Source organism: Dipodomys spectabilis, unplaced genomic scaffold (assembly GCF_019054845.1).
Source record: "Dipodomys spectabilis isolate Male_0828 unplaced genomic scaffold, ASM1905484v1 ptg000141l, whole genome shotgun sequence".
NCBI classification, from domain to species: Eukaryota; Metazoa; Chordata; class Mammalia; order Rodentia; family Heteromyidae; genus Dipodomys; species Dipodomys spectabilis.
This window is the reverse complement of record NW_024870818.1, coordinates 10,773,325-10,801,072: the sequence shown is the minus strand read 5'-3', so window position 1 is coordinate 10,801,072 and position 27,748 is coordinate 10,773,325. Positions and strand designations below refer to the sequence as shown.

The following is a 27,748-nucleotide window of genomic DNA, read 5'->3' as shown; positions in this document are numbered from 1 at the left end:
GTGTATATCAGTACTGGCACTTGAACTCAGGGCCTAAGTACTATCCCTGCGCTTTTCCTCTCAAAGTTAGTGCTCTATCACTTGAACCACAACTCTACTTCTGGCTTTTTGGTGGTTAATTGGAGTTAAGAGTCCCATAGGCTTTCCTACCCAGTCTGGCTTTGAACTGTGATCCTCAGATCTCAGCCTCTTGAGTAACTAGGATTACAGGCATGAACCACCAGTTCCAATCCATAAGGGAGTTTAAAAAACAACAATAACAACAATAACCCACAAACATTCAAAAAGGCCACTGTGGCTCCAAGTGATAGAGACTATCTTTGAGGGGAAAAAAAAAAGTGCCCAGGACCTGAGTTCAAGTCCCAGTACTGGTGCGCACGCACACACACACACACACACACAAATTGCCAATCATACAGAGGGGCAAAGCTTGCTGTTGAAGTGTTCAACCAAGGAATGACAGTTACCTACACGACTCTGAGAAAATTTAAGTAATAAAATTTAAACCTAGAAATCTAGTAGCCATTAAGCTTAGGATTTTGGTCATTTTGTAAAGTGAATTGAGCCTTGTTTGTTTTGTTTCATTTTGTTGAGATAGAGTCTGGCTATGTAACCCAGGTAGGCCTTGAACTCCGAATCGTCCTGCCTCTGCTTTCTGAGTAGGATGACAGATGTGCGCTGCCATACTTGGCAAGGGAAGTGATCTTAAAGCAATCAAATAAAATGTGCTATAAAGCAAATCCAGTGAAGTTGTAAACTGAGTAATTTCTTCTGCCCTGTCACAACATGGCCCATCATGCTTTGTGCCAGGTGAAACTAAATAATGAAAATTCCGCCTTTGCTAAATGAACCTATGCAAAGAAGGTTGTCACGTAAGAAAGAATTTTACTGGTGTCCAGATTGATAACATGTAAGCAGAAAGAAACATAATATTTTATGTTACGCTTAGCTGTCTGCGTGGTGACACTGCTCCTGCCACCTGCTGTTTCATATCACAATTGTTTTTCAACATATGCTCTGGCTGGGTGCTGGTGGTCTAAAAGTGAGCAAAACAGGTAGATCCTGGTGAGAAGAGCATATATCATATAATACTTCGTTGTTATAGTGCTTTTCGGTCATTCATTCATTTTACATATTGCTTTTTATTTGATCCTTATTCCAGGTAATCAGGATGTGCATTTTCACTTGATAGATTTGCAGAGAATGTTGGCATCAGGAAGCTTTTACTTCTAAGTAAAAGCCAGCTTTCCAACAGAAGCGCATTTGTTTCTGCTGCTCTGTGGTTGAGGCACACACAATGCCAACTTAGGAAAGTTCACAACAAACAGGCAGTGAAATGTCAAACTCACTGGAATTCAGAGTTGGTGTTTTGGTAGGAGTGTCATGAGAACTATGCCCTGATGTCATTTAAAACTGGAAGTAAATGTAAGATTGACGCAATTATTTAATTGCTTCAAAACCCCACATTGGCCCATAAAACTGGTGTGGTTAGTGAAGGATTTCAGTTTTAATTACTCCTGTATACATGAAACAGAAAATGAGCTGTGTCAGGTGCCTGTGGCTCATGCCTATAATCCTAGATACTCAGGAAACTGAGATCTGAGGATCGCAGTTCAAAGCCAACCTGAGCAGGAAAGTCTGTGAGACTCTTATCTCCAAAAAAAATCAGAAGACCAAAAGTGGTGCTGTGGCTCAAGTGGTAGAGTGCTAGCCTTGAGCTGAAGAGCTGAGGGACAGCGCCCAGGCTCCAGAGTTCAAGCCCCACAACTGACAAAAAAAGAAGAAGAGCTGTGGGGGGCTTTAACTGTTAATGTATGAAGATTGGAATGTATTTTGTGGGAATTTTTTTTGACAATTTTAGTTTGGTTCATATTTTGTAACTTTAGAAGCTTATAACTGAGCATTGGTAAGGCTAATCTTTCTCCTGCTATCCACTTGGAGGGTATAGATGACTTTAGGTTAGGACATATAATGTTATATTTAGAATTTAAGCAGTATCATATAAAGGCTGAAGAAAGGAATAAGGTACTTTGTTTAAAATTAATACACAAAGAGTAAATGAGAACAATATATAGTATATCAAGATTTTTCTTTTTTCTTTTTTTTTTTTTTGGGTCCGGTCGTGGGGCCTGAACTCTGGGCCTGGGCACTGTCCCTCAGCTCTTCAGCTCAAGGCTAGCGCTCTACCACTTGAGCCACAGTGCCACTTCCGACTTTTTTCTTTTTGTTTATGTGGTGCTGAGGAATCGAACCCAGGGCCTCAGGCATGCAAGGCAAGCGCTCCACCACTGAGCCACCTTCCCAGCCCTATCAAGATTTTTCTTTGGCATAAGTAACTCAAATCATAAATCTACTTACGCTTTCAAAATTCCCTTACATAGTGTGTATCCTACATAATGGAAGAGGTTGGGGTAATACTACCTCTGCACATACTGTATTCCTCCTTGTTGTAGATATGTGTTATAGCCATACACTATAAGGAGAAGTTCATAAACCATGATGACCAGATCTTTTTTTTTTCTTTTGTGTGTGTGTGTGCATATGTGTATGTGTATGTGCATATTCGCACCAGAACTTGAACTAAGATCTGGGGCACTGTCCCTTGGTCCTTTTACTCAAGGCTGATGCTTTACCACTTGAGCTATACTTCCACTTCTAGCTTTTTTGTAGGTAATTGAAGATAATAAGAGTGTCCTAGATTTTCCTGCCCAGGCTGTCTGCAAACTGAGATCCTCAGATGTTAGCCTCCTGAGTAGCTAGGTTTACGGTAGTTAGGCACCCACACTAGGCAACAAGATCTTTTTGGTAGACTGCTTTATAATTAGTAACTGTAGTCAGTGTATTTCCTGCTAGTGATGTCTTCTAATATAATTAATTTCAAACCAGGCACTGATGGCTCATGCCTGTAATCCTAGCTATTCAGAAGGCTGAGGATTGCAGTTCAAGACTCTTATCTCCAATTAACCAATTGAAAACTAGAAGTGGAGCTGTTGCTCAAAGAGGTAGAGTGCTAACTTGAGCAAAAAAAAAACCTCAGAGACAGGGCCGAAGCCTTGAGTTCAAGCCCTGCTAGTGACCAAAAAAAAAAAAAAAATCTCTAATAAGGAAGAAGAGAGTCTAGCTGAGTTTGCCCAGTTTCAAAAACAAGGTTTATATTCATACTTTGTGACCTCTAAAGCTATATACTCCACTTGCCAGTGGCTTTAGGAAAGTGTTAGCGTTGAATGTGGGCAATGAGGGCTTATAATGGGCATTTTATTCTCTGACTGTTGCACAGAGAAGACAACCAGCCCTGCAGAGGTTCTGCACGGTGCTCACTTCAGTGTTGGAGAGGAGTAGTAGCCCATTGCAGGTTTTACATCAGAGACATGATTGAATGGGACTCACATAGTATGTGAAATTCTAATTCTTTGGCATAAAGCAACATGCCCTTCATCTTCCTGCCTTCTGTGGCTTTCTTTGTTATCTTCATTTACTTAAAGGAGATGAATTTTCTCTTTAGGGTGGCTAGTGTCTTCTGGCCTTTTTGAAAATTCTCAACCCCACCAGAAGTCTTGACTTATTTTCTCCTGAGTGTCTACCCATGGCATTTTTATACTATAGATACAGTGAGTATCTATATATAAGAAGGAAGTTTTTTCCATCTACTCCCAAGATGGATTTTCAGCCCTTTGGGATCCATGTCATCTCTTTTCTAGAGGTACTTGCTAGGAGAACTGGCTGGGGGAGCTGTGTACAAGGCAGTAAGTAGACTTTAATAAGGTTCATCCAATGAGTCTCATCATTTAGTTCAGAGCCTTGAGACCTTTAGATATTTTTCTAATCACTAACAAGGGTTTTTACCTCCAGTGGAAGGCCGAACTGAGCATTGAAAGCTCGGGTTTTGAAGTCACTCACACTTGGTTTAGATCCTTCTGGCCTTCTTCATTCTTTTTTTAGCCATCATTGACAAAATGTTAGTCTTTTCATTAATTCAGTCTTTGATTAGAGAAATAGGGGTAACAATAGTAGCTACCTCAAAAGGTGGGGACCAAAAACACTAACCAATATAAAATGAGCTGTTAAATCAGTGTTAGTTGTGTTAGAGTTTAGACTCTGCAGCTGTCCATTTTGAAGATTAGATTATGTTCTTATGGCTCTGAATTCAAAGTGCTAAAGTATTACAATAAAGATAGAGCTGTATGACTTGATCTAGTTCTTTGACTCTCTAGAAGGTTTGAAATAATTGAGATGGAAACATGCATACGAGGCAAATACAACTATCAACCCAAATAGAATTTGTGTATTAATAGGGATAAATATTTCATAATGCTAATAACTTGATGAGGAAGATAAAATAATAATTATGTATACTCAGAAAAGTAGAAGGAAAATCTGTTAATCATACTTGGTAATTGATAAATAACATAGAAAAAAAAGTGAATACATCTGTAGAATAAGTCTTCCTTTCCTCTAGATCCCCCCTCCCTTTTTTATGGTTTTGTGGTTTGAACTCAGGGACCCATGCTTGCTTGGGCAGTGTTCTTCCACTTGAGCCACACCTTCAGCTCAGCTTTTTGCTGGTTAATTGGAGATAGAGTCTCAGGGACTTTTCTTCCCTGGCTAGCTTCAAATCTTGGTTCTTCATATCTTAGCCTCCTGTGAGGCTGTGTGAGCCATTGGCACCCAGCTTAGCCACCATTTTATTAACAAGACTTCCTTAAATAAGTCTCTGAGAACCACTTCTTCTGAAAATGGTCCCATACTCTGATTTGGGGCTGTGGTGTACAGTGATTTCATACTTTTTTATACTAGTGGTTTCTGTGTTTCTGCAAAACTGCAAGCAAACATGATGGTTTTCAAAGTGGATTGAATGAAGGACATTATATGTTGATGGTTCTGGCTTCTTGAAGTGCTTTGTGTACCATGTGGGACTTTTCATGTGTGTTGTGTGTGCACAGAGAACTCTGAATGGGTTGAATGGCAGTTTGGGGTTCTTGGGGAGCACCAGCTCCTTGAGACTCAGTGACGGGAGGTAAGCAGGGGGATTCAGCACAGGGGCCTCACTCATGGTGTACAGAATGCTTTCACAGGTGCATGGGGAGCAGGGATCAACTCTCCTGCTTTTTGGCAACTGCATAGTTGAGAAGGTTGAGTCAAAACCCACCCATGTCTGCCACCCAGAACCGGTGCCTTTCAAAGTTTTGATCAGAACTTATTTTTCTTTCTTTCTTTTTTTTTTAAAAGAAGATAGCACAGTTTAGCGTCCAGGATATTCTTGTGCAGGTCTTTTTATAAGTAAGGTAGGAGGGTTTTTCAGTGTTTACAGAACATTTAGGTCTGTGAATTCTGCCAAAGTAATTGTTAGCATCTGGTTTTCCTTCTGATAAAGGACTAGTAAACGTCGGCCACATTCTTCATTTTATTTAAATTTGTGTCAGCTCTTAAGAGGGAATATTAAAAAGTGTGTGCTTGTGCATCTGTGTGTGCTCAATGTGTGTTATGCTAATGAAAATTCTATTTGTTGCTCTGTTTGTTGCCTAGGTTTAGATAAGAAATGATAATAATACTTACCATGGACAAAGCCTGCATTAAAAAGGAAAGCTAAATTTTCCTAATGTATGAAGACGCTTCTTATTAAGGATGTGTTCATGTTCACTAGCAGTCTGTTTTTTAAATGTGGCTCTGTTGAGAGCAGAATGTCCACTGCCTAGGAAGTAGTTGTCAGCGTAGGGTAGGAGTCAGACAGGGAAGTGTGGTCACCCAGGGAGATTCTGTACAGTGACAGGAGAGGGCGCTGGAAAGACACTTGGGGATGAACTCTTGTTCAAACAAATAAAATACCTGTGGATTTAGCTGTGCCTGTGTGGCAGAAAATAAATGTAGCACCTTGGGCAGTAACATAATAAATAAACAGAAAATTTCTAAAACCTCACATGGGCATTTTGTAGTTACAGGAACATTTTTGCCTTTTTTAAAAAAAAACAGCTTTTCCACCTGAGGCTGATACTCTTACCACTTGAGCTACTCTTCCATTTCCAGGAATCTCTTTGCCTTGTATGTCTAGGATAATAGTTTCCTTATCCATTTCTGTCTTGATCCACTGGTTTGAAGAAATAAAATTGGTGTCTGCTTATTGAGAAAGAATTGATAAAGAATTGAGAATTTCTATCTCTTGGAAAATTCCAGTTCAAGCCAGGCGCCGGTGGCTCATGCCTGTAAGCCTAGCTACTCAGGAGGCTGAGATCTGAGGATTGCCGTTCAAAGCCAACCCAGGCAGAAAAGTCTGTGAAACTCTTATCTCCAATAAACCACCAGAAAACCGGAAGTGGCGCTGTAGCTCAAGTGGTAGAGCGCTAGCCTTGAGCTGAAGAGCTGAGGGACAGCATTCAGGCCCAGAGTTCAAGCCTCACAACCGACATAAAGAAAATTCCAATTCATGCAATTCATAAGGGGAATGATCTGAGCAGAAACATACTCCTTATTTTTATGTGTTCACACACAGTAGAAATGAATAAGGAAGGAAGATAGACATTTAATACCTTCTTAAAACCTACTTACAAAGAACTTGGCTTGGATATTACCCATGTCACATCTAGGATAGTATGATTTTTTTCTCACGCTGAGGCTGTGTAATGACCTGCTTCTGTGGCCCTTGCTAGGAGAGGTGCTGTCTCTCTGAAGGGAGAGTGTCCTGTCTTGTGCCATTCATACACAGTCCTCTCCATGGCAGAACTGGCAGAATTCCAGGATGACTAAGCTTTCCGCCCTTCTGTGGTACTCGTCTTTCCACAGCCATTTCAGAAGTACAGATTACCTCACGGGCTCTGGGGAGGTGTGATTGATAGTACCTTGGGAAAATGTAACCTGTTTTAGATGACCTCCTGGGAATTCCTCTAGGTGTGATGTCAGTGGTTCTCATGGCTACTGAAGAGGGTTGAGGTCATGATGTGTGTGGCCTGCTGACATCTGAGATCCCCATTCAGTGAACTCTTCCCTCGTTTCCTGACTAGTCTTCACTTGTAGGTCACTCTCTCTCCCTGCCATTGAGTGCTAGAAGCACCTTTTCATGGTAGCCCTGGTAGGGTGGAGAGAAAGAGAGCCTTGAAAAAGTGCCCTGAAAATCAGAAAAACTGAGAACCTAATTTCGATGAATGGTTTTGGATAGATGGAGGATATGGAAGAGAAAATTCTTGATGTCCAAATTCTAAGCTCATGAGTGCAACAACTGAATAAAAATAGTAATGAGGCCAGGTGCTAGAGGCGCATGCCTATGATTCTAGCTATTCAGGAGACTGAGATCTGAGGATCAGTTTGAAGCCACTGGGGCAGGAAAACCTAGGAGACTCTTACCTCCAGTTAACTGCCAAAAAGCTGGAAGTGGAACTATGGCTCAAGTGGTAGAGTACTAGCCTTGATTAGAAAAGCTCAGGGATGGCACCCAGACCCTGAGTTCAAGCCCCAGGACTAGAATACATACCACACACAAAAGGTAATGTATAGCATCAGTGTTTCTTCTGTATATGAACTAGAGGTACTTTATATTCTCACTCACCACGTTGAAGAACAATCATTTTTAAAGAAGATCAATAATTATAAGCCCACTTGGAAAATGTGCTTAAATTCTCTACATATATATCATACTGTACACTGTATTTTATAGTTATTGTGCATCAGTTAAGATGAAACAAAGGGTGAACGCTTGTTCATTGAGAAACTTACGGAAAGTAATTGGTGACTGGGGAAGTCAGTAGTGAGAAGACATTCAATCACAGGTAGGGATAGAGAAAGGATGAAGGTTGGGTTATTCCAGAGCAATGGTATGAAGAGGGGAGCTGGAACACAGACTGGTATTATTAGCTGCACTGGAGGCCAAAGTATGGCTTGTTATTTTTGGTCAGTAGGTGGCACCAAATAGCCAACTTATTTGGGAAGGTACATTGTGCTTGAGTTTCACCTTGAGTTGGATTAAATCTAATTTTCTGTACTTTCAGAATTTGGGACTAATCATACATACACGTAACAACGCATTCTCCCTCCTGGTCCCATTCAGTAGAATATATTTATTTAGTTTTCTGTAATTTTGTTTTTATGAAATTCCGTAAGTATACTGCTTATATAGTTGTTAAAATTCTTTTGTATTGTTAAGTTGGTTGTCGGTAGTGGGAATTTTACTTCCATTAAAAGTTTTTTTCTGTTTGATGAGGGCTCACTGTATCTGGAACATTTCTGAGCATGAAATAAGTCTTCAGAATGTTTGGGTTCATTGAGTGAATAAGAGCTGTATTGAAGGGAGAAGCTACATGCGCAGCTAAACATTGCATCTCTCCCCAAGGGTAAGGTAGTAAAGTGAAGACAGCAGTGGGCAAAGAGTTGAAGCACGGGTCCTTATGTTCACAGGAAAACACTGACTCTTGGTAGGTTCCTCAGGAGTCAATGTTAGGGCGTTGCACATGAATTCATGATAATTGAAAATAATTGCAGACATCTATGCACCACCACTTATAAATAAGCGGTGCCACTTATTTGTATCTTAATCTTAGGCATTTTTTCTTCTTCTTCTTCTTCTTTTTTTTTTTTTTTTTTGGGTTGTGGACCATGAACTCTGAGCCTGAGCGCTGTCCCTCAGCTCTTCAGCTCAAGGCTAGCACTCTACCACTTGAGCTACAGCGCCACTTCCGGTTTTCTGGTGGTTTATTGGAGATAAGAGTTTCAAGGACTTTCCTGCCCAGGCTGACTTTGAACTGTGATCCTCAGATCTCAGCCTCCTGAGTAGCTAGGATTATAGGCATGAGCCACCGGCTCCCGGCTAGGCATTTTTTTTCTTTCTTTTTTTGGGGGGGGCGGGAAGGGGAGGTCCGGTCGTGGGACCTGAACTCTGGGCCTGGGCGCTGTCCCTCAGCTCTTCAGCTCAAGGCTAATGCTCTACCACTTGAGCTACAGTGCCACTTCTGGCTTTTTGCTTTTTGCTTATTTGGTGCTGAAGAATGGAACCCAGGGCCTCATGCATGCAAGGCAAGCGCTCTACCACTGAGCCAGCTTCCCAGCCCCTAGACATTTTTTTTCTAATGGGTGAGCGAGGTATACAGGAAGAATGGTTTGTTGAATGTCTTCTGTAACATTAGATGAATGAGAAGCTGAAAGATTCTTGTGGTGTAAACCAATGAAAATAAACAAGTTCATTCAGAAGACCCAAGTAGTGTTGATGCAGCTTGGACAAAACTTTTAAGCTTTCAGTTTAAACTTTTTTAAGAGTGATGAAGAACCATTTGTTGGGCATCTATCATCTCATAAATCCTTTCAACATCCTGTAAATTATCTTCTCATGGCTGGGGAAACTAAGGCTTAGATCCTGCGTAGCTTGGCCAACATCACATACCTGATAGGAAGCAGCGCTAAAGTTTAAAACCAGCTTTAAATTCCAAAGACTTGTTGTGGATAAGCCCTAATTGTTCTTCTTTCTTATTACCTTTAACCTATGGGGTTGTGTGGGGAATCTATGTATTTGACACACTAAATGTTTTCCCTTTTCTTCCTCATAGACTTCTAAGAAAGAGCTGATGTGGAGGAGTAGCTGAGACAGACCAAGATGACAACTACAGTAGCCACAGATTACGACAACATTGAGATCCAACAGCAGTACAGCGATGTGAACAACCGCTGGGATGTGGATGACTGGGACAATGAGAATAGCTCTGCACGGCTCTTCGAACGGTCCCGCATCAAGGCTCTGGCAGGTGAGTCTCCTTGCCTGTCACTGGGGCCCAGGATGCTCTGTGGTCATTTAAAAAGACATCTACTTTGTTTCTATTACAACTGTTTCTGTTATGTCATCTTACCTCTATTTAAAGATGTCCCATGAGAGCAAGCTTACCATATTATAAGCAAGTTTTGTTGGAGAGCTGTCAATCTCAATGGCCAAAATAATTCAGAAAAGAGTGGGGTTTTAGAGTACTTTAGAAAGAACTGTGCTAATATTGTAAGCTTTACCATTGAGCCACTTCTCCATTTCTGGCTTTTTGGTGGGTAATTGGAGATAAGTGTTGCATGGATTTTTTTACCTGTGATGGCTTTGAATCTCAGTCTTCATATCTGTGCCTCCTGAGTAACTAGGACCATGGGTGTGAGCCACCAGCGACTACCTTTTTTTTTTGACACATAGTTCAAAATATTGAAGAATATATACACAAAACATCCAAGCTAACCTGTATATATTTAATATGTGATATATTAAGTACTTGAGCTGTGTAAGGTTTGTCAGTGTCCTAGTCAGGGACTTCAGATGTGAAAAACTAATATGGTAAGAGCATATTTAATACTGCAATGTAAGTCTGCCATTGCTTTATCAACATTGGGAGGAATATGACCTTGTTGTATGATTCCTCATCCTTTGTTGCTAGAATATACTTTGATATTGATTCTGGTTAGGCTAGAGAGTATGTTAAACTAAAATTGCCCTGGAAAGCTGGAAAATAATCCATCACTCAGAAAACTCAACAGTACCAAGTATATGTAAAGCAAGTCAAAATAATGTATTCAAGCTTCTACCTTGTAATTTGAGATTTCAGAGGAAATTGTGAGTAAGAGAATTGTTTATGTTTTTTTATTTTCCCCCTCTTAATAATGTCTTTGATTATATTAAAAATTATGACTTGATCAGGTACATTTACTGTTGGTTATGAAAATATGTTACTTTTTTTCTTTATAATAGAATCTAATTATGAAACATGTACCATTTTTAAGCAAAAAGAAAATCCAAAGTGGCTTAAGTAACAAAGAAAATTTATTGAAGTAAAGGACTTGTTTCTTTCTCTCCACTTTTTGCTTTTTTTTTTTTTCCTAGTATAGGCTCTATTCACAAGCAGGCTCTATCTTGTAGTTCCAAGATGGCTGCCATAAATCCTAGAAATCCTACATTTTTGGGACAGTCCATGGAAAGAACAACTCTGTATTCCCATGGTCCTGAGCTCTATCTCACTGGGCTTGATTAATCATGACTTGGGCTGGAGAATAGGATGCACTAGTGGGCTTCATGTAAAGAAGATGTACCTCTCTATTGGGACAGTTTTGCCAATACTTCCCAAAACATTTGGATAGAAAATTTATAATATAATAGGAAGGAAGAAGAAGGGAATCAGTGTTAGAGATATACCAATTACATACCATAGGAAAAGTATTCAACTACCTTAAGATAATTTGTCTCTTATGTAGTAGTGATTTAAAGATATTTCTTGAGCTTGTCTAAATGGATGATTAATCATATAGTCATTGACTCCAGAACCAGTTTTTTTTTTATTTCCTAGTTCATTCATTACCATGAAACTTCAGGAAATCATAGATCCTGTGCTAGTAGATTGATTGGTACTTTTATTCCTGGGCTGGCTTTGAACCATCATCCTCAGATTTTAGGCTCTGGAGTAGCTAGAGTTACAAGCAGGAAGGAGTCATCAGCATCTGCCAAACCTAGTCATTTTAAGAGGTGGAGTCTAGTAACTTGGAATAGTCTTAGAACTGGGAAGAAAGAGACTAGGCCATGAGCCTTGTAGTGACTGATTCAGTTGCAACCACAGCAAATCTGAAGAGGCCAGGCTGCAGGGACTATCTTCAGGGACTATCCCATGACCACAAAAATCTGCTCCTGGGCTACACAAGATGATAGGCCATCCACAAACTCACGCATTCATCATACCAAACTAGGCCTTTCCTTTCTAGCATCCACACCTCTCTCTCTTCAGATGGAGCACATTTATGCCCAAGGGAAAGAAAACAGCTTCTTGGGTGTTAGCATGGACTTTTAAGCCTCATGGTTAAATATATCTATATACTTAATCACAATAAAGAATTTGAAAAAAATATATATATATACTTTGTATTTAACTGATACAAGAATTGTGCATGTTTATGAGGTACAATGTAATCTTTCTGGATTAATGAAGACTTAATAGCTGCACCTTATTTTCTTATCCACTGTTGAGGCTGTTTTCTAAAGCACCTAGTAAATACCCCCACCATCTTTTCTGACAATCCAAATCTGAAATAACATTTCTTCCCCAGGAGGTTCATGAAAACTGGTGAAGAGGAAGTCTGTTTAGACCATTACATGTGGACCTTGACTTTTGTACTTTTGTGACTATGGGAATCAATGCAAGACTCTTTTCTGTTTGTTTGTTTATTTTTTTATTTTCTTACCTTCCCTCCTATATCTTGTAGACCCAGTTTCTTCCTTGTTTTTGTACCCAGCTTGGATCCCATTCTTGGATTCCACCTTAAATTCTGTTTTTTCCTTTCAATGTTGGCTGAAATCTTGGTAGCTGAGGCGAGTGATCCGGCTCAAGAGAACCAGAAGATATGCTGCCATGCTGCCACGGTTTCCTGGATTAAGCCTCTTAACTACACACCCAGCTCTTTTCCCCAGCCAGTTTCCATCTTGGTCCTTGCTATTCCAGAACTGGCTTCTCTTTCCTCAGTTTCCTTAGGCTCACTTTCCCTTAATCCTCCCTCCCTATTGCTTCCTTTCTCTTTTATCACACAATTATTTTTCCTTTCAGAAAACCCAATTCAGTTATTTAAGAGCATCCAGCTGGGTGCCGGTGGCTCACGCCTGTAATCCTAGCTACTCAGGAGGCTGAATTCTGAGAATTGTGGTTCAGAGCCAGCCCTGGCAGGAAAGTCCATGAGACTCTTATCTCCAATTAACCACTAGAAAACCAGAAGTGGTGCTGTAGTTCAAGTGGTAGAGCGCTTGCCTTGAGCTGGAGAGCTGAGGGACAGTGCCCAGACCCAGAGTTCAAGCCCCATGACCAACAACAACAACAAAAAAAGAGCATCCAGAACTATACAGCATTTGCCATTATCTAATTCCAGAACATTTTTATGACTCCCGAATGAAATCCCATACACATTGAGCCTTAGCTTCCCATTTTCCTTTCCTTACAGCCCCAGGTAATCATTAATCCACCTTTTGACTGAGATTTGTCTATTCTGAACTTTTCTCAGGAGCAAGGAGATAGGGGGAAAAAATTGTGTATCTTTGTCAACATTAACCTACAATTTTATATAAATGGAATTATACAATATGTGGCCTTTTGTGACTAGTTTCTTTCACTTAGAAAATTATTTTCAAGGCTCTTCCATGTTGTGGCATGTATGATTTCTCCCTCTGCCTGCTTATATAAGGAATGGTGGATTAGTGAGAAAGAGCAGCCAAGACTATAAAAACTACCAGTGAAAGCATCCATCACATCCATCCCAGGGGACCACGCAGAGGCAGGCAGGCACAGGAGGAAGATTATTACAAGGTTTATTAGAGGAGCATATTTGCCCAGAGAACGAATGGCAGCCTCCACTATCTAGGAGGAAGCAGGGTCTGAGAGGTAGAGGTGAGGTAGATGGGAGTTCAGGTGGGTCTGGGCTATGATAGGGAAGGGCCAGATGTATGTGGGGAACTCCAGGGTAGGGAGGGGCTCAGGTCTGGGTGGAGCTGAGGACCAAAGGTGGGCATAATACTTACAACCAGCACCAGAAATTGTGGCTTTGATTTGATGACTGCTTAGGAACAGATGGCAGATCTATGTAATACTATAGACCTAAGAGTACTGTGGTCATTAGAAAGCCTACTGGTGGATGCTGGGTGTCTCAGGTGGTCATGTTTGTTGCTTTCATTTAACTTCTGTAGTTTAGTTCTTTTGCCACTTGTCTACCTCAGTGCTGTCTATCCATCTACAGCTCAAAGTGCATACGGCTAGAGATCAGGGGGATGTCAGACTTATCTTGCGAGGAATTAGAGCATGATAGAGGACTGGAAAGAGACTGGGTGGAGCATTTTGCGTGAGTAAGGAGCGCTAAGTGTGAGGAGTGCCTGGACTAATGTCTCTGTCTCTAGACGTGGTTGTCCAAATGGCAGGAGCCATGGCTGCCATCCTGGGCTCCTGGGCTTCACTGCCTGACCCTTCACTTTCACCATCTTTCTCTTTCCAGTGGAAAGATGGCCAGTAGTTGGGACTGAGGCAATAATTTACTAGGCTTTGGTCAAGTGGCTGCATCCGGGCCAGTGAATTGTGACGTAGAGTGTGGAGGGATGTCAGAACAAAGCAGCTCCCATCTAACCACGTAGAGCTGTTTCCTCCAAAAGTGGCTGGGTGCTAGGAACATGACAGTAAATAATAGGTGTTCATAACAGTCGATCAGAAAATTGATGTTCTTGACTGATAGACATTTTACAAAATGGAAAACTGAATATTCACATTCACACGACAAATTTCTATCTATCCATCCATCTGAGATGCTGGGTTTTGAACTCAGGATCTTGTGCTTGCTAGGCAAACATTCTACCATTTAAGCCATGCCCTAGCCTTAAATACTTCCTTTTTAAAGTAAGGAACCAAGCCAGATATGGTTACATACACCTGTAGTCCTACTGGAAGCTGAGGCAGATGGATTTTTGAGTGGGAGACCAGCCTAGGTTATTTAGTGAACACTACACCAGCCTGAACTGCATAGTGAAACTGTGTCTGTCACAAAAAGAAAAAAGAAAGGAGAAACAGATGCCTGAATGAAGAAAGATGAAAGGAAAAGAATGGAACCAGTACTGGACAACTTCCTTTCCAATCATGGAAAAAATAACTTAAAAAGAGAAACAGAATTTCAGTTGGTTAGAATATGTCTCCTAAGTTTTAGTTTGCACCTAAGTTAATATTTTACTAATGTATGTGGTAATTTTGTGGGTTTCTTCTTTGAGGCCTCAGAGACCAACCTGTTTTTAAGAGTAGAACCAGTGCCCAATACTAGCATGCTATTCCAGGTTTTTCAGCTAGAGTGTTACAAGTACTACATTAGCCTGTTTCTTACATGTATCCAATTTTGGGGGAGAAAAGACAATTTACATGAAGCAAGCAGTGAATACAGTAGCATTATATGAAAAGTGTTATCTCAATGCTTTCTGAACCTTAGCCTGTTCATCCTTTGCCTAGTAACCACATCCATTTCCACAGTCCCTGTCTCCCCGGTAATCTTATTACTTTATGCTCAAGGGAATTTGCTTAGCTTTGAATTTTAGCCTGTGAATTTCCAGAACTCTAAAATAGTGACATAATTGAGTTCTGAGTATATATTACTGGGTGAGGCTGATAAGAATTTTGCCATACAGGTTTAAATTTCTTCATCCTCCTTCAGTATCTTGAACATGTATGTGAAGTTGCTTCATTAGTTACAAGATTGTCCCTGCAGGCATATTAAGAAACAGCTGGACTGAAGTCAGGGAGATGTGGGGCTCCCCTCTCAGCATGCCTGGATCACCCTGTAATTCTTAAGGAAACCCATGCATTCTTCTTCACTTTCTAATCTGAGCCCTAGTCCCATTAGCAAACTATTTGGTCTGTGCTGCGTACACTGACCTTTTCTCTTTGGAAAACTTCTTTGGCCCTCATTATTCTCTGTCTTATTCCCTGTGCATTATTATTTTCATGTGTGTACTCAGGGCGGGTAAATCCATATTCTCTCCCTCTGCCAGTTAGTCACTTCCTGGAATCCAGTAACAATAGCTGTTTCTTTCAGCATTACCTGAGTAAGTCTTGAGTAGTTAGGAAAAACTCACATATGCTTAGAATGAGTTCTTACCATTTAGAGAATGTTTGTGATATTTATCTGACCATTTTATGTGTTTAAGAATTTTACATTAAAATGCATTGTGAAATAGTGTATTGTATATCATACATTACAGTGCGCTCATTGAAAAGAAAGCAAAAACCCAAGCACTTCAGCAATAGACAATGGATTCTTTCTTTCCTAAACCCATCTTACTCTCGGCAGATAATTTCTTTTAAATGTTTAGCGCATGTCTTTTGGGATATCTAGTCATGTACACAATTGAAGACAAGTATAGAATATACATATTTCCCTTCACATATCTATATTGAAATCCTAGCCCCCAAAATGCTGGAGTTAATAAGAGGTGAAGCTTTGAGAGGAGACCTCAGAGTAAGACTAGCGCCCTTCCTTATCCAAGGAACACAGAGATGGCCTTTGTTCCAAGTGTGAGAGAATACACTAAGAGGCCTTCACCAAGAAACCAGGAGGAGGGCTTTCACCATGAGGCCAATCATGCTAGACTCTGACTTATACTCCCTAGAGTTGTGAAAAACAAGTATGTGTTGGTTAAGCCTCTTCCCTTTTCTTTCTTGTTTGTGTTTTGTTTGGCCAGTACTCAGGGCCTAGTGCTCTCACTCACCTTTTTTGCTTAAAGTTGGTGCTCTACCACTTGAACCACAGTTCCACTTCCATTTTTTTTGGTGATTAATTGGAAATAAGAGTCTCTCATATTTGTCTGCCTAGGCTGGCTCCAACCAATGACCCTTCTAGGATTACAGGTGTATGAGTCACCAGTACCTGGTCTACCTTTTTTTTTTTTAAGGTAAAAACAGAAGCAGGTCTGCAAACACCAAAAGTGTTTGCCTCAGATTTTTCATTCTTTCAGTGTCTGGCCTACCCATGACAGAGTCAATTTGGCAGAACTGCACTTTGAAGTTGGGGGCACTGTAATGATGTGTATGCAGTAGACTAGTTATCCTTCACACAAAGCTGTCTTTATGGCGTATGCCTCCTTTGGTACTGCAAGTCTTACCCTTATCTGTTTTAGTCATATGAGCTAAGGCTACAGAGTCCTTTGTCTTTTCCTTCTTTAGGTCACAATGGTATTTTTGTACCTTTTCCATCTTTACCTCTTTAGCTTCCATATTTCCTGAGAAAAGGTGCTTTATGGAGGATGTGTATGGTATTTGATAAGTCCAGTGGCCAAGGCAATGCAGGGAGTGGGGTGTTAGAGTGGTATTTACAGTAAGAGTGCCTCCATTTTGCTATACTAGCCAAGGCCATTCATCTGCCTTCTAGATAAGCAGAGCAGAGTGCTTATTTTAACTCATGTATAAGTTAGCCTTTTTTTTCCTGTGACTGCCAACCAGAACATCTTAATATCCATGACACTAACAATGTCATTTGTCCAGTAATACCCAATAGCCAATATTTACCCTTTTGTTTGATATGTTTGATAATCTCATGGGTTGGTTTATGTATAATTTTGAAGTAACTTTACATACTCAACTCTTTTACCCTTTATATGTCTCTTGTTAGCAGTAAGTTTACATACTCAACTATTTTACCCTTTATATGTCTCTTGTTAGCAGTAACTTTACATACCCAACTATTTTACCCTTTATATGTCTCTTGTTAGCACATACAATTTTATTCCCAGAGCTGGTTACTCTGCCAAGGATTATTGTGTGCTTCCAACTTCTGCTGAGGCCCTAAACACACCATCCATGGAATTGCACTCATTGTCTCTAAGCATTTGAAGGAAGGCCAGTGTTAGTGGGGATGCTTGTAAATAATGTAGAGGTATTCAAGACTGCCTGAGAAATACAGGATGCAGAGGAGGAAGGGCTTGAGGAGGATGCATCTGATACTGATGTGACACCTAAAACCCCCAACACAGAATGAACAGGTGTGCTTGTGCAGCTTTCTTTGTGCATTTAATCAGCTGTAATCTTCAGGAATGCCCACATGTGGGTTGGCTTTTGAACTCTGGCACATTCAGGGGGCCATCTTAATTGGCACATTGAGCACAACTGTTGTCCGAGCTGAACTTTACTATGGAAGCTGATTCTCTATATTTTTAAAAAACTGAATGAAGGAATGCAGAGTAGTTGTGATGATTTAATCTATAACCAACTTGTGATTTTGAAAGAAATAGAAAAAAGTGAAAACCACATTTTTAATGAGATTCTTTATTATGTGACCACATTTTTAATTAGAAGTGATCTTACATTAGTAATTTCACACATACATAATTATATTTATTTGGATATATTTGTGTATACTCCTACATATTTAAATTTCATAATGTAATGTTTAGTTAATTTGATGAAATGCACTAAAGTTGTCTTTGTGTGTGTGTGTGTGTTGCATGAGTCATGGGGCTTGAACTCTACTACTTTGAGTCACAGTGCTACTTTTGGTTTTCTGATGGTTAATTGAGATAAGTCTCATGGACTTTCCTGTCTGGGTTGGCTTTGAACTGTGATCCTCTGATCTCAGCCTCCTGAGTAGTTAGGATTACAGGTGTGAGCTACTAGTGCTTAGCCTCTATTCAACTTTTTAAAATGACAATAATGTTCAACTAATTTTATTAATTTAATTTGTGTGTGTGTGTGAAAGAGAGAGGGGGGAGGGGCTTGGTTTGAACTCAGGGGCCTGGGCACTGTCCCTGAATTTGTTCTTTTGTATTTTATTTTTTTTGCTCAATGCTAATCCTGTACTAGTTGAGCCACAGCTCCACTTCTGGCTTTTTTGCTGGTTAATTAGAGATTAGAGTCTCACAGACTTCCTTCCAGGGCTGACTTTGAACCATGATCCTCATAACCATTATTCTCATATCTTGGTCTCCTGAGTAGTTAGGATTACCAGTGTAAGCCACTACTAGTACCTGGCCATTTGTTATTAATCGTACGGAATGCCATGTTCTAACAGGAATATCTTCCAGTACAACAAAGTGGTCTCTATTTGTAAGCTTTACAAAATTAGACATATGAGGGTGAATTGTGACTGGTTTTTTTTTTTGTTTTGGTCATTATTCATAAATGGGTGAAAAAATATTTATTGATCATTTATTGTGTGTTAGACATTGTGATTGGTGTTAGAAAGACAGAGAAAGGTTAGGTGTGATGATACATACCTGTAAAAAACATTACAGCATTCAAGAGGTCAAGATAGACTTGTGACTTTGAGGACAGCCTAGGCTACCTGTTGCAAAAATCAAAAAGAAATGCTCATTTTAGCAGCACATAAGCTAAGATTGGAACAACACAGCAGAGAAGATTAGCAAGGAGGATATACAAATTTGTGCAGCATCCACATTTTTACATGTAAACGTGTATCTGTCTATCTCTATCTATCTATCTATCTTTCTGTCTATCTATCTATCTATGCAGGATCACACACACACATAGAACATACCTGTAATTGTGGGATTGTTTGAGGGATTACAGGGAAAGGAGAGGAAAAGAGACCATGAGAGAGAGAACAATATGGAAATGCATCGCATCTGTGAATGAAGATGGAATTCACTAAAAACTACTGAATAATAGAGTGGCAGTGGACATAGGAAAAGCAAGAGTAAGTGGGGAGGGGCTATTTTCATTAAAATACTGCATATGCATGTGTGGAATGCTGTGGTTATGTCTCTTTGAAAATTAACATACTGTTAAAAGTGACAGGATATGAATGAATGAATGAATGGACAGGAATAGAAATGAAATAAATAAAACATGAATGAATGAATGACAGGACTATAAAATGTCTAGTGTGGGCTGGGAAGGTGGCTCAGTGGTAGAGCGCTTACCTTGCATGCATGAGGCCCTGGGTTCGATTCCTCAGCACCACATAAGCAAAAAGAAAAAAGCTGGAAGTGGTGCTGTGGCTTAAGTGGTAGAGCGCTAGCCTTGAGCTGAAGGGCTGAGGGACAGCACCCAGGCCCAGAGTTCAGGCCCCATGACTGGACCCCCAAAAAAAATTAAATAAAATGTCTAGTGTGTGAATTCTAGGGGTGGGGGAGGATAAATGGGGGAAAATGCTTTCTGCACATGTGTAAAAATGGAACAGTAAAGCTTGTTGAGATTTTGGACAGATTTCATAAGGGGAAGGTAATAAGGGTTTGAGTCTGATCAAGGTACATTGTATATGTCTATGGACATAGAATGAAACCCCCTAAAATGAAACCCCCCATTAAAAATATGGAAAAATATAAAACCAACGAAAAAGAAACAAAGATAGGTGATTAAATGTAAACCATTCTTTCTGGTCAGCAACAGAGGAAATGATCTATTTTCACAGAATGGCTATATTAGTAGATGGAAGGGAATTTCAGCAGACCAAGCTAACGGGAGCCACATGCTGAGGAGGCTGAAGTGGACAAGGAAGCCTTGAATGCCATGCCAAGGAGTTGTTTTACTAACTGGTTTGCACAACTCAGCTCAGAACATTTATTTTCAAATAGAAAATTTTTACTTCAACATGTAGTGTAGAGATGCTGGCCCAGAGCTGACTTAGTATAATAGGACACCTGTTCCCCCTAGATTCCTGTGCTCAGGTGTCCTCAGGCCTTAGGGTTTCAGGGACTTCTTGTTGGAAGGTAATAATTAGATGAGAGGAAAGAGGCATTTGGGAAAATGGGGGAGGGGTTGTTGTCAGGGCTTGAGAGAAGAACTCAGACTGTTGAATTTGGCTCCCCAGGACTTGCTCTCCCACAGGTTGTAGAAGAGATAAGAATGGGTCAAAGACAAGGATTTTGGTTAAGGTTCTATAAAGTCTTTGTATGTCAGATGCTTGGGGCAAAGAGGATTGTATTGGTGGGTTTGATCACAAATCTGCAAAGCAGACCACTGTTTGATTGGAGTGTGGTGGGGAGGCTGTACTATATGGCTTCCAGTTTTAGAATTCTATTTTCCTCGGGCCACATTTGTCTATACTTGTCTAACCTTCAGAAACTATAAGGCCCCTGAGGCTCTTTAAGTCTGACTGTCTCCGTGCACTTTAGCAATCTCCTTAAGGGCTAGAAGATCTGAAGCTTCCTGCCTTTGGATTCATGCATCTAGGACTATTCAGCACAGGGCTGATGCAGAACTCAAGAATGGCCACAGAAGCCTATGCCGGGTCCTACATTGGATCCCTTCTCTGCTTCTTTCTGCCTGGGAATGATAGGCAAGTTGTTCCAATAGAATGGGAACAGTGTTTTATGAGATTGTTATGAGAACTCAGAATATTGTGCAGGGTGCCTCCCTCTGGAAGGAGTTAATTGTAACATTTCATTATAAAAAGAATTTATTTTTATTTTTGCTCGTCATGGGGCCTGAACTCTGGGCCTGGGCACTGTCCCTCAGCTCTTCAGCTCAAGGCTAGCGCTCTACCACTGGAGCCACAGCACCACTTCCAGCCTTTTCTGCTTATGTAGTGAGGAATCGAACCCAGGGCCTCATGCATGCAAGGCAAGCCCTCTACTGCTGAGCCACTTTCCCAGCCCCATAAAAAGAAATCTTTGGAGTGCAGGATCACCATCACCAACCTGGACCTTCCATATTGAAGATACTACATTAATGTCCAATGAGAAGATTAGAGGTGGTGGTGGGAAAACAGGAACATTCAAAGGACACATGTGTGGATGGTCCAAAGACGCTGGTGACCTGTGGCTTGGTTTGCTGTGGTGTGCAGAAGGTATTTGTGACTTTCAGTCTTTCTCCCTGGAGGCCAGAAAAGCACTGAAAATGATTGTTTTTGAATTATAAAAATTAATATGGGATTCACATTTGTGTCTTCTCTATTCTCTTTCTCTGTTTTAGATTTGCACTCAGTACACATTAAAATCCTGCATAATCCCAGCTTTATTGAGAAAATGATTCAGGATGCAATAAAAATGCTTTAAAACTTTTTGATAAATTGACTTTTCCTCCTCTACCCCCAACCTCCCAACCAAATGAATGAGCCCCATTGGAGGGAGGCTGCATGCCAATGTAGAAAATTCCTGGTCAAGTGGGCTGCCTCCTCCCAGGCTGGCTGGCTCTTCCTGGAAAGGGCTGGTCCTTTGTGGGGTTATTTGGCTTTAGTGCTCTGCTTCTTTGTTGAGACAGCTGTAGTTTGACATGGGGGATAATAAAGAAGAACGATTATTAGATTTCCTTATAATACTTGAAATTTGTGTATTACTTTCATCGTAGAGAACATTGTATATATTACTATGTTAGTGCAGTGTTTGAGGGGTGTGATTTCCCATTTTACAGGTTTCAATCTAAGAGTATTCTGAATCAGGCTGTCATTTGCTTCAGCCTGTGTTAGTGGTCATATAAATCAGAGGCTCTGGCTTCATAGGCACTAACTGAAAACCTCTGATGCCTTTGACTGTCCCTTTCCAGCCCTCTTGGAAATTGCCTTCCTTTACATTAAGTATTTGTAGATTTCCAAATACCCTTTAATTCATGGAAGATAAAAAAAGAACCTTATACCTCTTCCTACAATTACTTCATTATAGAGAATTATGTGTAAGACTAGATAACTTGAATATCTTACTTGTAATGTTTGTGGTGATGGAGCTTATTAAAAACCTTTCCCAACCACTGGGTGCCAGTGGCTTACACCTATAAATCATAGCAACTAAGGAGGCTTAGATATGAAGATTGCAGTTCATTCCAGCCCAAGCAGGAAGTCTTACCTCCAACTAACCACCAAAAAGCTGGAAGTAGAGCTATGGCTCAAGTGGTAGAGTGCTAGCCTTGAACAAAAAGGCTCAAGCATAGTGTCCAGGCTGATTCAAACTCCAGGACTGGCCCCAAAATTAAAAAAAAAAAAAAAAAATCCTAGTGAGGCACTGGCGGTGGCTTTGTAATCTTAGCTACTTAAGAGGCCAAGATGTGAGGATTATATGATTTGAAGCCAGCTGGGACAAGAAAGTCTATGAAACTCTTTTGTCTAGTTAACCACCAAAAAGCCAAAAGTCGAGTTGGGGCTCAAGTGACAGAGCAATAGCCTTGCATGAAAGAGCTAAGGATCCCAGGCCTTGAATTCAAATTCCAAGAAAAAATAAAAACCTTTGCCAAGGAGTCAAACGTTACCTGTATTAACAGAAAGACCGAGAGCTGAGAATCGGCTGCTTTACAGAATATTTTATGTTCCTGATTGTTAAGTACAAGACAAAAGTGGTCAATTTAAAAGGGGTCATAAATAATCTGTTATTTGAAAGAATCAAGCTGAGTGTCAGTGGCTCATGCCTATAATCCTAGCTACTCAAGAGACTGAGATCTGAGGATCATGGTTTGAAGCTAGCCTGGGCAGGAAAGTCCATGAGACTCTTACCTCCAATAAACTACTCAGAAAAAGCTAGAAGTGGCACTGTGGCTCAAGTGGTAGAGCACTAGCCTTGAGCACAGAGAGGCTCAGGAACAGAGCCCCAGGCCCAGAGTTTAAGACCCAGGTCTGGCCAAAAAAAAAAAGAATCAAACATTTATCCTAGATAGCATACTAACAAAACATAGCAGTATGACTTGTCTTAGAAGATATGGAGGGCTAGGGTTGTATCTCAGTAATAGAGTATTTACAAGGCCCTGTCTTTAGTCCTCAGAACTGGGGAAAAACATATCTGATAATATAAAATGTATCGGAAGGAGTTAGCAAGTTGACGTTGTCTTGTTACTGAGGTGTGAGTTTTGTCCTCTTTTCCGGGTGGTTTCTGTGTACATAGTGAGATGTACATGGTGTGTTAGTATAGAGATGATAGCAACCTTTGTTCTTCTCCAGGAAATAACAACTGCCCTATGATTCCAACTCAAGTCCCAGTCTTAAGTTTTTGCTAATGTTTTATGTTGATGAGTCAGAAATGTAGGCTCCTGTGGAGTGTAATTAACAACAATTAGTGCAACTTTGATTATAATCACTTCCAATTACAGACTTCTTTCCTGTGTAATAGGTTTTGCTATTTGTCTTTCCATAATCTTTAACAGGCAGACACATACATTCTTTTTTTCATCAGTAAGAACCTTGGTCAATAGCTTCATGAACCTTAAATAGCCTAAAATTATCTTTAACAGCAAGCTATGTACATGCCCAGATTGACAGGTATTGTATATTGCTATTCTTTAGCTGGTTGGGCAAGTCTTGATATTTCAGGATAGGTGAGAATTGAGGTTGTCACAAAACCTTCAGCGTAAGAAAAATTGGTCTAACACCTGCCAAGGTGATCCTGTGCATACACATGTATTGTATACATTCTTGTCAATGCACATGTGCCCTGAAATTGTGTAATCGTAAGCATACCTGATACTATGATTAAAATACCATTAGTTTTCTCAATGCTTTGTACGTCTGTGTGTTTGCATGTTTATATTTTGGCAGTAGTGAGATTTGAACTCAGGGCCTCACATTTGCTGATTGGGTGCTCTACCATTTGAGCCACAAAACCTTACCGACATGTTTTGGATAATCAGCTTCCAAGATGCTGAGTGAAAAATGTTTTGAACAATTTCATGAAGGTTGGCCTGAAGTAGAGATCACAAGCCTGGCACTGGCAGCAACTATGATGGGTTGAGGTTGCACCACCCACAAGCAAGTGTGAGCTTGGGGACAATAACTAATTTATGAAGCGTTTTGTTACAAAAAAAGGAGAGTTGGCAGGATTCCCAGGTAAGTTCTAATTTCTTAAAGATGGAAGAGAAGACTTGGAGGATCACTACGTTGGTTGTTACTGCTTGGACCACTCCGTTTGAACTCCAGAATCACAGACTCAGAACATGTGGCTGTGGAGCTGTCTTCCTTGCCCATACTGCATTTTTCCTCTGTCTTACTAAAGCTTTCATCATTCAGTCATTTACTCATTCCTTTTTGTGTCAGTACTAGGGCTTGAACTCAGGGTGTGGTTTCTGTCCCTTAGTTTTTTCATTCAAGGCTGGTGCCTTTTGATGTTTAATTGGAGATAAGAGTTTCACAGACTTTTCTGCCTGGGCTGAATTGGAATTGTGACCCTCAGATCCCAGCCTCCTATTTGAACGACAGGTGTAAGCCAGGTATGAGTCAACAGTGCCTAGTAATGCATTTTTTAATTATGGTTAAGGAAAAAAATAGTATAAATATTACCATCTTAACTATTTTTAAGTGTATAGTCCTGTAGTGTTAACTGTATTTATACTGTTGTACAGTGGATATCTACAACCTTTTTATTGTGCAAAACTGAAACTCCATACTCATTAAACAATTACTCCCTATTTCTCCTACTCCTAGTTTCCAGCAACTGCTATTCTACTTTGTTTCCATGAGCTTGATGACTTTAGGTACTAACTGGAACTAGAAACAACAATATTTACTTCTTTTAAAAAAAGTTTTTGTCAGTTATGGGGCTTGAACTCAGGGCCTGGAGGCTGTCTCTGAACTCTTTTTGCTCAAGGTTAGTGCTCTACTACTTTAAGCCATAGCTCCACTTCTGGTTTGCTGTTGGTTAATTGGAAATAAGAGTCTCACAGACTTTTTTTTCTTGGCCTGGCTTTGAACTGTGGTTATCAGATCTCAGCCTCCTCAATACATAGGATTATAAGCATGAGCCTCCATTGCCTGCTGTATATTTTCCTTTTTGTTTTTTTGGACTGGCTTAGTAAAAATAATCCTCAGGGTTCATCAGTGTTGAAGCAAGTGACTGGGTTTCCTTCTTATTTTTTTTTAAGGCTGATAATATTCCATTGTTGATAATTATCCCAATTTCTTTATACATTAATGAATACTGGGACAGCCTTTTACCTCTTTGCTCCTTTGAACAGTGAACAGGGGTGTGTAGAGTTTCTTTTTGAAATCCTGCTTTATTTCCCAGAAGTGGGGTTGTTGAATCATATGGTGTCCTAATTTTTAATATTCTGGAGAGCATCCATTCCACAGCTCCATGATTTTACATTCCCACTGATAGTACACAAAGATTCCAATTTCTCTATAGCCTTTACTCTAAAGCTTTTATAAAGTTATTAAGATAACATACAGGAAAGAAAAAGGCACCACAATGGTCCCAAGTTGTTTTTCTGGGTAGTTGCTAACTGATTTCAAGAGTGATAGAAAGGATGAAAATGAGTATGTAGACAGGGGATATAGGTGGTCAAAGGTCAAAGCCATTACAAAGACCTCAATTCCCTCTCTTTTTTCACTTTATTCCTACCTGTCATTAGAATTCTAGTTGTAATGAATGGATCCATTTGCCAAATATATTGTTTTAAATGTTTTCTGAGAGGCTGTTCTACTAGACATTGTAAAAATAACGAAGGAAAAGTCAATGAAGAACATGGAATGAATCATCTTTGGACAGCGAAGTGTTTTGGGGCTGCTAGTATGGCTGGTGTTCTGTGCTACTCCAGGACAATGAGATGGGAGCTGATAGTATCACAGTCTGGGCTTTGCATCTCTCTGGGTTGGCACAAGTTGGGCATCAGAGAACATGGAAAGATTTTGATCTTCTGCCACTTCCTATAGGCCTTTTGGCTCTCCCACGGTGTTAGACGGTGGAAGGAATGTGGGAGAGGTGATTAGAATCAAGTTCTGGAATTTTGTAGGTTTTTGTTTGTTTGTTTGTTTGTTTGCCAGATCTAGGCCCTGTTCCTGAGTTTCTATTATTCAGGGTGAGCGTGAGCCACAGTGCTACTTCCAGCTTTTTTTGAGTAGTTTGTTAGAGATTAGAGTCTCAGGCAGTTTCCTGCCCCAGCTGGCTTTGAACTGTGATCCTCAGATCTCAGCCTCCTGAGCCGCTAGGATTATAGGCATGAGCTACCAGTGCCTGGCAACTTCTGGAATTTTGATCCCTGGAACCATGTCACTGACATAGGTATGAGAACAGCAGGCCAGGTTTTGTTGTTGTTGCTTATTCTGCTGGTGGTACTGAAGCTTGAACTCAGGACCTCATGCTCTTGATTGGCTTTTTCGCCTAAGGCTGTACCACTTGCGTCACTGCTCTATTTCTGGCTTTTGATGGTTCATGGGAGATTAGAGTCTAACAGACTTTCCTACCCAGGCTAGCTTTGAGCTGCAGTCCTCAGATCTTAGCCTCCTGAGTAGCTAGGTTTATAGATATGAGCCACCTCCGCCCAGCCTTGCAGGCCACTTCTTTGTCCTTAGCTCCCTACACTTTGAGATTTGCCCTAGAAATCAAAGAGGTAGCCATGATTCAGAAAACCTACTTTCAGATCTCTGGTATGCCAGTAACTTTGTACCTCTGGGCACATGTTCTTTTTCATGCTTCTTTCTTGTCTATAAATGCGATGGTTGACTTAGATACATGAGTTTGAAAGGGCACTTTTGACACCTGTTGAGAGTTGTAGCTGTCATCTTCTAAATACAAAGGACAGTCTGGGGGGTGTGGGGAGGTTTACATAAGGCTAAATAGGCTCTTCAGCTCACCATGTGGGGCCACCTATCTACAGAGAGTCTTTGCTGTGATCAGTGTTCAGGCTCTGAAATGGCTACACTGTTTCTCAGATGCTGTGCTAGGAGATAGGGGCAGAGGATTTTAGAGACTTGAATCTGTCTAAACTAGCTCATGGTGTATTTCCAAGGAAAACTAGCTCATGATGTGTTTCCAAGGACATTCTACCCAAAGGACTTGAGACATATTTTGTTGGGGAAGCCAAGGCACTGGCTCATGGTTACATAGCCAGTGTCCAAAACTGAAAATGGAGTCTATTTTACTTCTCTTGAGTCTGTAACTGGTGTGCTTCCATTATTTTAATTAAACAGATAAGACTGGTGCACAACAAGGGGTAAGCAATACTGTAAGACAGTGTGTAAGTGCCAGGTGAGGCAGGCTGATGGACTGGTTGGTGTAGGGTTTCTGAGAATGAGCAGTGATGCCAGCTGGGATAATCTGGGAAGACTTCTTGGAGGAGAGAAGGTTTTTGTGCTGTCTTGAAGGATTGATGGATTACTGAAGGAGAAGAAAAGGGAGCTCCAAGAGCAGAGACATGTAAAGCCCTAGACAGGTGGTAGGGCACTGGACAATGTGGTTAGAGCAGAGGGACAAGAGGGAAGGGATGAGCATGGACATGTATTGCTTAGCCTGTGATACCTCAGCACCTTGAGCATGGAGAATGACATCCTCATCATGTACTTGTTTGAGGACATGACTTTCTCTCTATTCCATTTCTGTACACTGGGACCCATCCTCCTTAAGTAAAAGTCATTTACACTTTGATCCAACAGGAACTTATCCGGCTCT

At 40.6% G+C, this 27,748-nt stretch overlaps 1 protein-coding gene across 1 annotated transcript in view; it reads left to right on the top strand.

Annotated features, from left to right (window-relative positions):
• The window catches only part of Sptbn1 (spectrin beta, non-erythrocytic 1), a 186,514-nt gene that overhangs the window by 39,258 nt on the left and 119,508 nt on the right, over positions 1-27,748 (top strand). Inside the window, exon 2 of the mRNA XM_042691168.1 lies at positions 9,522-9,716. Coding sequence (XP_042547102.1) covers positions 9,569-9,716 — 148 coding nt within the window. The 5' untranslated portion in view covers positions 9,522-9,568. The remainder of the gene's footprint in view (positions 1-9,521; positions 9,717-27,748) is intronic.